We start from the raw sequence: 13648 nt of genomic DNA, 5'->3' as shown, positions 1-13648 counted from the left end.
AATTGTTCCCTATTTCTACTGGTGCCAAGTTCACAAAATTTATGAAAAGGTTTCCCCATCTTTGTTCTGCTTAACTCACTGCACCTCGCTGAACACACAGGCAGTACCTGGGGTTATGAGTGAGATGTGGGAAAAGGAAAGGTCATGATCACACAGCAGATCATGTAAACCTAAAATATACCTCAGACTTCCTAGAGATAACCTGTAGCCCTCCTTTATTAAATAATTTACAAAGACCCGTTAGAAGGATGATTTCATGAGCAGGCTGACCTCTGTCACTCTGTCAGTTTGCTACTCATGAACATATATATTTTGCCTTTAAATGAGACAGAATACTGTTCATTTCCACTGAGACTAGGTGTAAGGTAAGAACAAAGACGAAGCCATAAGTACTTAAAAGTTATACTGTGTTATTTTAACTATTTCATTAAAGACTTTAATTACCAGGTCAGTGCACCATTCCTTGCTTAAAAATGTAATACCTTTGGAAGTAGATAAAAAAATATTAAAAAAAAAATAAGCTAGATGTAAAAATGAAAAGGCCTGAACAGCATGACACGCAGAGTAGTTTCCAGTCAGTGACTACCAACGGGAATACTCATTCTATACAGCGGGTACTGACAACCGTTTAGCAATTCTTTAAACAGGCACTTGATAGAGTATTTTGTCGCTAGCATACTCAATACTGGGGCATCACATACACAAAAAAATATGGCTTTATTACAAAGGATTCAAGATGGCTACTACTTAGAATCCAATGCCAACACGGATTAGAACAAATCCAGTGAGTATTTTGTTTTTCAATTATTCATAGAAAATTTAATCCTGATTAAGTATCCTTGGGCAGGAATTCATGGGTAGTTGATGACTGAAACCAACATTTATGTGAAATGCTTTTGTTAATTTAATCTGTGTATACGGCTTAATTATGATTGGGGATTCAATGTAAGAGAAATGAATTATATCAGGATTAGAATTTTAGTACCATATCACATAGTATGTTTTTCTTCTTTCTTTTTAAACACGTAACCCTGCTTGTCCCTTCACCTAAGTGCTCAGATATTAAAACTCTTTATAAGGAACAGCCAATAGTAATGTATCTAAGCTTTATTTTTCATAAATTGTATGTCAAAAACCTTTTGCTAATCAAGCCAAAAAGTGATAGAAGATAGAGAAGAACCCTACACACAAATAAAGAAAAACTTACTCGTTTAGCTATAAATACATTTTATATTCACATTCTGAAGTAATTTCATTTTTAATTCCTTTAAACTCCAATATGAAATGCATTTTCCTTAAAGCATAAAAAGAAGCAGTTTTTAACCAGTGCATTACACTGATTTTGTCATTGGAGTTAGTTTAGATATGTACAAGCAAGTAATCATTTAACTGATTACTTTGCATAAGACTATCAAACCTGAGTTACCTACTGATACAAGATGAAGCATTACAAGTGGTGAATCTTTTACCAAATATCATGTAATTCTTTTTCATCTTAATTTCCACAGAGAAATTGCATAAGTCACCTTAGAACAACACACTTTCTTGAAAGTTTATTAAGTGTATTTCAAAACATTTCATTTATTACCTTTTTACCTTTGAAGAAGTTTGCTACTGCTTAAATGCAGCTGTATAAATATCATGCTCTGCCTTCTGGGTTCAGTTTTTCATACCAAAAGTATGAAAAAAAAAAGTCACTGTATTTGGATCCTTATTGCACTCTGAAATCAATTCACTTTTCCTTTAAAGAAAATCAAGTATCAGAAGTGAGGCCGACTTTTGTGTCCAGATGATATGGTCAGTGGTAGTGTTACTGAAGAAAGTGAAGAAACTTCCCAGTATAGACTGTGGGACAGAAAGAGTCTGTAGAGAATAACCATGGAAACAGACTGGCAAAGGATAACACCTATTGTAACAACCTGGAAAGAAAAGAAAGGGAATGCTTTGACTGCGTGCGGAAACAGACAAATTACATTCAATTTATCATGAACCTATATCGGTCCCACTTACATACGGAACATATATACACATACCCTGCTCTGTCCTCTGTCTTTAACACGGGCATGTTTTATCAAAGCAACTTTCAGTAAGAAACTACGACTAACATTCAGAACTGTCATCGTTCAAAGGCAAAATTTACTGAACAGTTAGTTTACAGACTCCAAAATAAGACACATTCAGTTTGCTAAAGCATTCTCCCCTCAGGGTGCACACACTACACAAGGTGGTAAGAAAAACCAGGTTCGGGGCTAATTTGGTAGGAGGAGTAGAGCATGCCTCACCTGAATCCTGAAGAGTATTCTAAAAGCTCTCACAAAAATTCTCAAGTGGCTTCTTCATTTCTGTAGACTACCTCCCTACCTGTTTACCCTTTGTGAACACCTCAGGCCCGAGAGCCATCTGTGCGTTCAAGGCCACATTGCACTGCTTGTGAGTGGTGGCTGGCAGAGCACGATGAGATGACGGAGCTATTGACCTAAGAAGGCGGCAGCTACACAATCAGGTGTGGCACCCTTGCGCACGGCACTCTGGTCTGCGTCTGGTGCAGCCACTAGGCTGACTTCTCACAAATCTATCTTGGTTTTTAACCACTGTGTTGTAAAAAATTTTGATCAATTGTTCTTAACAAAGATGGATCATGAACAAATTTATAAAACAATGTTACAAAATAGGCTGAGATAATAAAAATGATTCTCATTATTTTTTAATTAACTAAAATTGAATGTTTTTCTTTCAAAGTTTTTATTTATATACTCACCAGTTCAATTATCTTGTTTCAAAGAACTCAGAAAACCTGATAAGCGGATAAATAGGGCTTTTTCACTTTAATAATTTGTTAATAAAGACAATAAAAAACTATTGGGATCAGGAGTATTACTTACCTTATCTCTTTGGTAGTCACTAAAAATGACAGAAATACATGCAAGACCTGGATGGCATAAAAACCATAAGATACAGCCCTGAAACAAATGACAAATAAGTAAAATGAGTACAGCTGTGTGTTTATTTCCAGAATGTGCCAGATAAACAAAATTACTAACCTCTTTAGGAGGTCCTGATTGACCTCAACTGGTCTTTAAAAGTTCTATCTAATAAAATGTAAAAATAAATTTGCTATTGCTATGATAATGTTTCGTTTCTAACCAAACGCAGACTTTAAATTTTATAAATCTTATATACACATTTTAATATATTACATTGTATATATTATATTAAATATTTAAACATGAAAATGCATTAATGTAACATTAAAAATTGAGAAAAGCAAGGTACAAATGTATAATATTCCCATAAAAAGAAAAAAAATACGAATATACATTCGTATTTGCATGTAGAGATACACAAAGAAATTCTGTAAGAATACCCAAAACACTGACTAATTGCAGTGGCCCGTTTGTGGGTTAACATAGGAGAGTAGAACTGGGCAAGTAAGGATGGGATACTTTTTAACATTATACTCTTCAAGCATCCCTTTTCTATTTTTCCAAGAGCAGCCATGTATTTTCTTTTTCAAAATTAAATTTGAAGTAAAAGAATAAGTTAATAAAATAGTAGCTGTTGAGATGCTCAGTATGTTGAAGATACGGGAAAAAATAAGATGTTAAAAAAAAATGTGTTTAGGGGCACCTGGGTGGCTCAGTGGGTTAAGCCTCTGCCTTCGGCTTGGGTCATGATCCCAGGGTCCTGGGATCGAGCCCAAATCGGGCTCTCTGCTCCACGGGGACCCTGCTTCCTCCTCCTCTCTCTCTGCCTGCCTCTCTGCCTACTTGTGACTTCTGTCAAATAAATAAATAAATCTTTAAAAAAAAAGTGTTTAGCATGCTACTGTTTGTGTAGATAAGGGAGGAAATACACAGGAATATTTAAAATTCTCTAGGAAGGTAAGTTAGGAATTAATAGCAGTGATTATATAAGGAGATAATATCTGAGTAGATGGGAGAGATGTAAAAAACATGTTTCTTTTTAAATATTTTCAGATGTTTGAACCCATTTAAAAAGTTAGATTAACACATATAAAAATAATTTTTTTAAGTTCAAGAAAAAGTTCAGAACAAAAAAGGAAATTTAGTTTTAAAACACCGTAAATATACGTTATCTTTCCGAACAAAAAGCACTCCCGTCCCTGTGCAAAATTGAAAAGCAAAACGGCATTTTCTTGCCTGTCTGGTACACAGAAAGCTGACGTGGGTTCCTGGGGCTGCCCGAGCAGCTTTAAAATGCTGATGGCTGGGACAGGACCCCGGGGCTCCTGCCACAGCCACCTTGGAAGGCAGAGCCCTGGGCACTCTGGTGGGGGAGGGAAGGGGCCGCTGACGGAACAGCTTATCTGAATGCTGTTCTGAGGCACCAGGATGAAGGTACACGGATTCCCTCAACCTGACAGAGAACCAGAACCTTCTAGGGAGGGAGGCTCCTGCAACGTTACTGCCCCGACTTCTCTCATCTTTTCCTTTGTTAAATGGGTAGAGAAAAAAAAAATTCAATTTGCTTTGAGATCCCGCCTGTAAAAGAAGGACATAGAAAGGAGGAATAAAGTCAATGTGACCTCACATGGAGGTGGTGAAACGGCTGAAACATAGTATGTCCTCAGTCTCCCGCTTCACCTGCTTATGCTGCAGAGAGCTCCTCGTGGTTAGAAAACACTGCCTAACTCTGATGGTAACAGTTCACAATTAATAAGTGCTTTTTGAGAAACGTAAACTGTTTTCTAACTTATGTTTTTAAAAACTCTGATACTACAGGAAAAAAATGTGAAATTCCTATTGATAAAGAAATTATGTATGACCCAGGCAAAACTGACCTATCTAAGATTACATGGAAACTACTATTTCATAGGTTCTGTAAAATGGGATAATAATATCTACATCTCATAGGCTGTAAAGATTAAATGAGTTAAAGAACATGAAGGGCATATCTTAGTGCTCTAACGTGTCAGAAGAGCTTAACCAACATTAGCATGGGGTTGCTTAACCTTCCCAAAACAGCAGAACAAAGTTGATAATCAGAAGAAGCCATTTTCTACCCAAACCCGTACTTTGGCAAACGTGATGTAAAACTCCCTTTTGAGTGTGCTTCTCTCCACTGTGATGATCTGGTAGAGTCCACAGCCTAATGACAATGCTAGGCAAATCCTTAAAATGATTAGCAAGATCCCTGCTAAGTTGTGATGTGAATGGTAGCTGTGAGGACTGGTATCTTCGAACTGTTCCCATAGCAGCAAAATACTCTGCAAAATACAATATTACATTTAGAGAAAAAAAAAATCTTGTCTACTCATATGTACTTTGTCAACTCTTTTCAAACATTCCCTTAAAGAGTATATAAACATTCCTAAGAGATTCTAAGATTTACCAGACTATAAATGTTGCTGACTAACAAAGCACAGGTATTAGGCAGAGACTTTTCCTCCCTGATCCCCTAAGCTAGAGAACAGGGATTTTTATCAAAGATCACATACAAAAGATAAAAAATGCAATTGTGACCACAATTCAAGTAAAACATCTCCAAAGATGAAAATAAGCTGGGGCGCCTGGGTGGGTCAGTGGGTTAAGCATCTGCCTTCGGCTCAGGTCATGATCCCAAGGTCTTGGGATCAAGCCTCACATCGGGCTCTCTGCTCACTGGGGAACCTGCTTCCTCCTCTCTCTCTCTCTCTGCCTGCTTCTCCGCCTACTTGTGATCTCTTTCTGTGTCAAATAAATAAATAAAATCTTAAAAAAAAAAAAAAAAAGAAAAGAAGTTAAAACATTAAGAGAATAAACCTAAACTTTCTTCTAAAGAATTGCTCTTCCTTCAGCACCATATTAGGAATCAAAATTAATTTTGAATTTTGAATACAAAAGTTTGAAATTAGAATACAAAAATGTATTCAAGCCCATCATCTCAGGATAACTTTGAAATTATCTTGGTACCCTCTGTAATCCAGAAGTGAGTAAGTCAGAATTGTTGACTTTAGATGTCACTCCCCAGTATAAAGGGGAGAGAGAGAGGGAGACTGTGTGGTTTTTTTTTTTTTTTTTTTGAGTTGAGAGAGAGAATGAGTACATGCACACACACGAGCAGTGGAAAGGGGCAGAGGCAGGGGGAGAGAGAAACACCAAGCAGGTTCCACATCCAGTGTGGAGCCCAACAGGGGGCTCAAACCGAGGACCCTGACATCATGACCTGAGCCAAACTCGAGTCGGATCTTCAACTGACTGAACCAGCCAGGTGCCCTAAAGGAGAGTATAGCTTTAATATTCACTGTAAGTACCCAGGCTATTCATGCATAACCGGCAGTTACTCATCCTTTTGTTTGCTGACCCCCCCCCGCCCCCCGCCATATCGTTACCATTACAGTAGAAAGCTCAGCGATTCCTCATTAGCTCTTCTATTTATTGCTATTCAGTAGAAACACTTTTCTTCCATCTTTTCCAAACGTCAATCACAAATTACTATGATGTTTTTGCCATCACAAATATCAGTAGCCCTGTGTTTCCTTCATTTGCCAACTCAGCCCTCAGAATGGTTTTCAGTGGCTTCCGAAGAATTCAGATCGAAACTCAGTCATTAAATCCAATTCTTAGACTTTACAAGTTTTGTCAGCAACCCCTTCCTCTTCTTACTCTCAGATCATCTATCCTGGTCTTAGACCTACTGCCATGCTGGACTGCTGGGCTCCTCGGCCATGCTGCACACACGCATTTCCTTCTTAGGCTGAATATTTGCTCTCCATTACTCAAGTGTTAGTTCTTCACTTCCCCGAGTTACTATATCCATACAATTCCTTAACCTCTATTTCTAAACTTAACTTTTGCAATGAAGAAGTGCTATTGTACAACTACTATCTCCTGGTATCTATGTGAGGTGATGGATATGTTAACTAGTCTGATTTGGGGGATCATTTCACAATGTATACATATATCAAAACATCAAGTTGTATATCTTAACATGTAAAATTTCTTTTTGTTAATTATACCTCAATAAAGCCAACAAAACCCCATCACTTGCCATGATTCACATTTTTATATATTCAAACTCTACATTTTCTGATGTGTATACTAACATGTGACCTGTGGAAAATATGCATGTATTTACGTAGTCATGTGTACCTCATCTGGGTGGTTGCTGAGAACCAGAGCTTACGTAAGCTCTAGAGCAGTGTCATAATCTCAGTTCTGAATTCATATTTGTCTATGATAATGGATTAAAATTATAATGAAATAATAAAAATTCATTTCTTAAGAAAGCTCTTTATTGAGAAATGAGAATTTGATGTTATTAACACTACTCTCCATAAGCCCTAGATTGGAAACAGTAAGTTTCTAATCTTGCCCTTACTTACTAAACAGTAAGTTTCTAATCTTGCCCTTATTTTAATCACTTCTAACACAGTGCCTTAGAAAGGCATTATTTCCTATCTAAATATCATCACTTGTGACACGGTCTCTTTCTAACTCAATCATGAAATTCAATACACCTATTTCACTTGGCACCTACTATACTAAATACATACTATGATTATAAAGATGAGCAAAGCACAGGACTTATCCTTAGTTAATGAATTTTTCACTTTATTTAATGTGTTAAGATTTAGATTATAATGTCCTTTGTAGAGCCCAGGTACAGATTTCATTTTCATCTACAGCTAATGATGGTCACAAACTCAGTATAAATTTTTGATTACATTTTCCTTAATAATTTTTATAAAATCCACTGCACATAGGCATATGGAGATCCTAGAATAGAAGAAAACAAACAAAAAAAGGGCTAAGAGAACTAAATTTTCTAAAAGACTAAATTCGATCTTGGACTTGTTTTAAAAAACTAGATCCCATTCATTCTTATTCTGTTTTTTGCTTTTTCATTAACCTCAGATTTCCTTTGAATTCTTTCATGTATAAAGTAACAGAACTGGACCTAAAAATCCTTGCCCATGGATGAATCTCAAATTCACTGATGCACTCATTTAAAATGTTAAGTTCTTACTATGTGTTAGAAATTATGAAAGAAAGCTATTAAGTAGGAAATGAGAATCTATCTTAATATTAAGCATTCTGCACATTTAAAATAAGCTGATTGAAAGCTCAAAGTCAAGTAAATTATAACTAAATTCTGCAATCGACATATACTAGCACTCAATACTGTACGTTATTTCATCTATCACTCTTTAAATTCATGCTTTAAAATGACAAATTCCTCATGGGTCCGGTTTCACTTTTCAAATGAGGTTATGTTCAAGGTTACATTTCTGTATATTCAAAGTACAAACACTGAGCATCGACACTCACCTGTGTCACGACAATGAATACCGCAATGCCTGTGGATGCGGGAGTTGAATCCCACTGGAGAGGCCTGCTTTGAGACTTCTTCATTCTGACTATCGTCCAACCCATGCACAGACTCAGAAGCAGGTATAACATTTGAATTTGGGACGCAATGTCAAAAACTAATGGGAAATGAAAACCAAAGTCAACCAAGTTTTCATAATACAAAGGATTAGGTCCTTTTAGCACTGAGAATGTAATTATCTTTTTAAACACAAAAAGTTAGGCATTTTCAAAGAAAAGTTGATAAAATTCAATAATAAGAAATAGTCGAGTAGAACTCTAAAAATTAAAATTTTGCCACTAAGTTTGTAAACATTTCTGAAAATAGAACAATGGCAATATTCTCTCTCTCTCTCTCTATATATATATCTTTATTAAGACCAACTTTAAATCTCCTTGTGTTTCCCATTTTTCTTAGCTTTTCTTACTATATAATACTGTTCTCTATAACTGACTGCTCATTAAAATAAACACATTTTAAAAGTAATTTCTGCAATGTGGAGAATACTAGTGCCTTCATTTCCAGGTCGTTAATTATTTTTTGATGGTTGAACTCTATAATGTGACCTTATTTTCTAAAATTATTAATAAGAAATAGCATGACAATAAAACACATGGCTGCTGTAACATTCAAATTTGTTGGCTTTAGTGTTAAGAGTCCCGGAGACGAATGAAACACTCCGTGCGTTAGTGTGACGCGCCACCACGTGGCCATCACTGACACTGCAGGGAAGGCTGCTACTTTAAAAAATGAGGCAACAAGACCACCCATCCAGTTCTCCATTTGGAAAAGACAACACTCTATAAATACTCTAAGTTCCACGCATTTTTATTTTGGAAACTAGTATTTATTGATTTAAAAAAGATGATAACTTTCTCATAGGGTATTCTGATGTGGATTTTGGAATAAACGCGATTAAAATTTAAAAAAGTGAAACTTTCTTCAAATTGTCAGCAGTACCTTGGACATCTACGACTTTCACTTCTTTTATATAAAGCTATTTTTGCAGAAACAGGTAAAAGTAGCTGTACTATAATATACTAAAAAGCTACAAGCTTAAAACCTTTTAATGATACACCTTTTCACATATATTTTTACCATTTTCCCTCTTCTCTGCCATCCAAATTAAAACTGGATACTCGACATTTATGCTCATATATTTGTAACAGTGAATTCTGATAACGAATTGTTACTACATTTGAATGGTACAAAATGTCATAGCCTTTCAGATCAAGCAAAATTTTCTTTCATCACAGGCTGTAAATGACTGTGATGCCAATTATTTTATTAAACATCTCACAAATACATATTCAGTTACTTAAAGAACTCACTCAAAGCAATAGTCCTGCATAAGTTGCTAATTAGCAAAAACAAATACCTGGAGGGAAAAACCCTGATGTTCTGGCTCTTTCCTTTGTATACTAAGACACACACTGACAGAATACCATAACTGTAAGTATAGGTAGAACCCTGCTTATCTGTCACTGAAAAATACCCAGTTGTAGATAAAATATACACATCACACAAAAATCCCATTCTCTGTTATTAACAATCTCGACATTTTAATCATTTAATAATCAAACCTGTTGTTGGAACACCAAAATTAATCAACATTTATTGTTAGTTTAATGAAAAGAAACCTTTTAACTTTTAACCTGCAGTGAAGATGCCAGACAGCCTCAAACACTACTCTGTACGCAGCAGCACTGACAAAAATGCAAAAGACCTTGATTTTAGTACTGGCTTCCACTGATGGGCTTTTGTGTCCTTTGCCTTTCAAAATGCATAAGCTAAATTATTTCTCGGGTTCTGTTCAGCTTTTAAAATTCTATGGTTCTCAGGCGCCTGGGTGGCTCAGTTGGTTAAGCGGCTGCCTTTGGCTCAGGTCATGATCCTGGAGTCCCGGGATCGAGTCCCACATCGGGCTCCCAGCTCCATGGCGCGTCTGCTTCTACCTCTGACCTTCTCCCCTCTCAAGCTCTCTCTCTCTCTCAAATAAATAAATAAAATCTTTAAAAAAAAAAATTCTGTGGTTCTCTTAAACATCCTGAGTGACCAAAGAGACAAGAGCAGGAGACACTAGAGCTCTCAATACTGTTCAAAAAGGAGAAGCAACTCTTATTTGTGTCGAAGAGGTGACCAGTACACATCCTTTGCAGTAGGAAAACAAAGGTTCTAAGAGGTTTAAAATCTTAAAGTAGGCAGCAAGATGATAAATGGACCCGAGATCATTACAGAGATGACCATGAGCTACCCTATTAAATAAAGAGAGATGAGACTAGAAGAGAATTATGGAAATATTTCAAAAAGTAAATCATAGAGTGGTTTCATATTCAGAATCTCCTTTTTAAGAGTAAATCTTGACTATTTTTCGGGGACTAAGAATGGCATTATATATGGGCGCCTGAGTGGCTCAGTGGGTTAGGCTGCTGCCTTCAGCTCGGGTCATGATCTCAGGGTCCTGGGATCGAGTCCCGCATCGGGCTCTCTGCTCAGCAGGAAGCCTGCTTCCCTCCCTCTCTCTCTGCCTGCCTCTCTGTCTACTTGTGATCTCTGTCAAATAAATAAATAAAATCTTAAAAAAAAAAAAAAAGAATGGCATTATATAGATTATGGGAACTTTTAAATATTTTCCCCATCATGCTTAGTTGGAAAATTACGTCATCAAAGTTCTTCATATAAATAAAAGAACGAAGCTGTGAGGTCAATTCAATGATAGGTATCATATACTCTCTGGCTTTTATTTCTGTGTCAGAAATAGGAAGAGTCAAAAAAGGGATGAAAGTAGGAAAACCACCTTCAGCTTTGGGCTCAGAACACTTGGCTCTGAGTTTGGTCTCTCCCACGCAACAGCTGCTGACATTGGGAAATGTGCTTCCTGTCAATGACCCCAGATTCTTTACATGCAAACTAGGGATAAACGTCTCTACTTCACTGAGTTTTTATTGAGGTAAACTGAGAGAAGCATATAAATATGCTCCCGAAACAATGAAGAAAGACACTCGTTATGTATTATCAAGAAGAAACTAAACGGGACAGATGGGAACAGAATCTTTTCATCTGGGCTGAATTGTACCCAACCCTGGATAGAAAAACATACATAATTTACAAAAAAAGCAAAACAAGCCAGAAGCAGATAGCAAGTTTAGGTTTCAAAAAACACATCTCAGAAAGATACTCACATTCTGCCAAAGTTCCCATAAAAGGTATCCCTATTCCATCTTTGGAGTAACTGAGGAATTGAAGAGAAGAGTATTAGTGTAAATTACAAATGCGCAAAGATGGTTCATAATCAAAGCAAGCATAATTTTGGCGAACTAATTAGGATTAATTAGATGTAATGGTGAACACAGCTTTAGTGGTTTCGAGTTACCTGGAGAAATGAATATAATTAGCTAAAGCCGAGGCGGCCTGCAGTAGCAGCGCGGTTGTCAGAACCTTGAGGATCACGTGCATGGGCCCTCCTTTCCTGATAGCCTGCCACAACGTCTGAGCATAAATGCAAGCAAGCACAAAGTACACCAGGACTAGGAGGAAAAAGAACTCATGTAACCCTGTGAAGAGAAGAAAGGAGTTTGCTTCAGTACAACAGAGCCAGTGACCGTGTGGGGCTGTTTTCAAATCTTCCCTCAATATATTTCTAGAAGTTGGCATTTTAATTGGAGTCATTACATTCACTTGTGTATGGAAAAAAAAGGGAAACTGTTAAAATGTAAACAATTTTTTACTTTGGGATAAAGATTTAAATCTAAGAAGACGGATTAAACTAAAGAAGGTAAAGTCAATCTAGAAAAATCATCGTGGTTGGGGGATAAGCCTGAAGACTAACCAGAAGAGCACAGTTTTGTTAGAAAACAGTAAATTAAAACCAGGATTTTAGCAGTTAGACATACTTTTTACCCCCAAAGTGGATTGCTTTAGTGTGAAATTTAGGAACAGATTTGGTCAACAATAGTTTAATACATCCTGACAATGGTTCTCAAAGTGCAATTCCTGCGCCAGCAGCAATTGTTGGAAATAGAAATGCACATTCTTGGGCCTTATCCCTGATCTACTTTATCAGAAATTCTGGGAGAGGGGAGTAGCAAGCTGTGTTTTAATAAGCCCATCAGGTGATTCTGATGCAAAAACAGCTCTGGAATGTACCATGACCTTACATTTCCGGTTGGACAAAGTTTCAAAATACCTGTTACAACCAGAGTCCCCTCCTGAAGAAAACTGTCAGCTCCTGTCAAAGAGGAAATCCTACAGAGACCATGAGACTCCATTCCCAGCGGACTGAAACTGTAATACCTAATCAAACGGCACCCGATCCGAAGACCAGCCAAAGGCCACGAGACTAATTTGGTTCTCAAAGGTAAGTCAGACTAATCACACTCTCTCAGGAAATGAAACCACAAAACACGGAAAGAATCAGGCAATAGAACTGAAGTTGAAAGGAGCGGACACTGGGACAGACCAAAGATGTCAGATCAGGCCACAGTGAAATAAATATTTTGAGTAAACAGGAATTTCAAATAAGCAAAGAGAGCTGGTTGGTAAAGACAAGAACAAAGCAAAGCAAATGAGCAGACTTTATGTTAGAAACGGTGCCAGTCGTTAAGCAGCCTCTAGTTCCTACTAACAGTTTTCCGATACAGTGTTCATGCAACCACAAGATAAACGCCCCCTTTTTCTGCATTACCTGGAATCTTTTGACTGTGTCTTCATTTTTCAGAAATTTCAGAAAATTTTTATCATGAACTAGAGGGCTAGCTTTGAGTTCAATAGCTTCTGTACATTGACTTGGTTACATCTACTGCTAGTTCCTAATATGAAGATTTTATATTGTATCTAAATACACCGGATATTGTATGTAAACACACAGGAGTGCAGTGCGGGTGGCTGTGAGGGGAGCTGCGTCTGCTGATTCTGGGGACAAACAGTCCGAACTGCGATCACTCCCATCCGATCATGGGCTCAGAATCTGCTCCAGTTTCCTACCCGAGGTAAACTCCAATCAACAGGCAGAGAAGGGAGTATCCATTTTGAAAAAAGCAATCCAGAAGATGCAAAAGGTAGGAAAAACAGTCAAGAGACGCTTCAATCTCAGTCACGTTTTTAGAATGAGTAGGAGTAAGAGAGAAAGAGAGAAGTAGTGTTTCAGCCACTGGGTGTCTCTCCTGCTCTGCGTATATAAATGTCGCTAGTTCTTCTCTGATGCAGGTGAAAAAGCATGTTTGGACTTCAGGAAGAGAAGATCAAATAACTGAAAAGGCCTAATTTCTTTTTAAACTCCTTACATCAAGGGTATTCCAGCTTTAGAAATAATGGGACAATAAGCCTGGGATTACGATAG

General features: G+C 37.1%; 1 protein-coding gene across 1 annotated transcript in view; it reads right to left on the bottom strand.

Moving 5' to 3' along the window:
- Nucleotides 1–1092: 1092 nt before the first annotated feature.
- The window catches only part of LOC111147004 (G protein-coupled receptor 180), a 28716-nt gene continuing 16160 nt past the window's right edge, over nucleotides 1093–13648 (bottom strand). Inside the window, exons 4-9 of the mRNA XM_022502843.1 lie at nucleotides 11684–11864; nucleotides 11493–11542; nucleotides 8271–8428; nucleotides 5036–5227; nucleotides 2883–2960; nucleotides 1093–1919 (exon numbers count right to left, since the gene is read on the bottom strand). Of these exons, the coding sequence (XP_022358551.1) occupies nucleotides 1761–1919; nucleotides 2883–2960; nucleotides 5036–5227; nucleotides 8271–8428; nucleotides 11493–11542; nucleotides 11684–11864 (818 nt within the window). The 3' untranslated portion in view covers nucleotides 1093–1760. The remainder of the gene's footprint in view (nucleotides 1920–2882; nucleotides 2961–5035; nucleotides 5228–8270; nucleotides 8429–11492; nucleotides 11543–11683; nucleotides 11865–13648) is intronic.

The sequence above is a fragment of the Enhydra lutris genome, unplaced genomic scaffold (assembly GCF_002288905.1).
Source record: "Enhydra lutris kenyoni isolate GAN:26980312 unplaced genomic scaffold, ASM228890v2 scaffoldscaffold15, whole genome shotgun sequence".
Classification (NCBI taxonomy): domain Eukaryota; kingdom Metazoa; phylum Chordata; class Mammalia; order Carnivora; family Mustelidae; genus Enhydra; species Enhydra lutris.
Note: the sequence above shows the minus strand (reverse complement) of the source record. Positions and strands in the feature narration are given on the sequence as shown.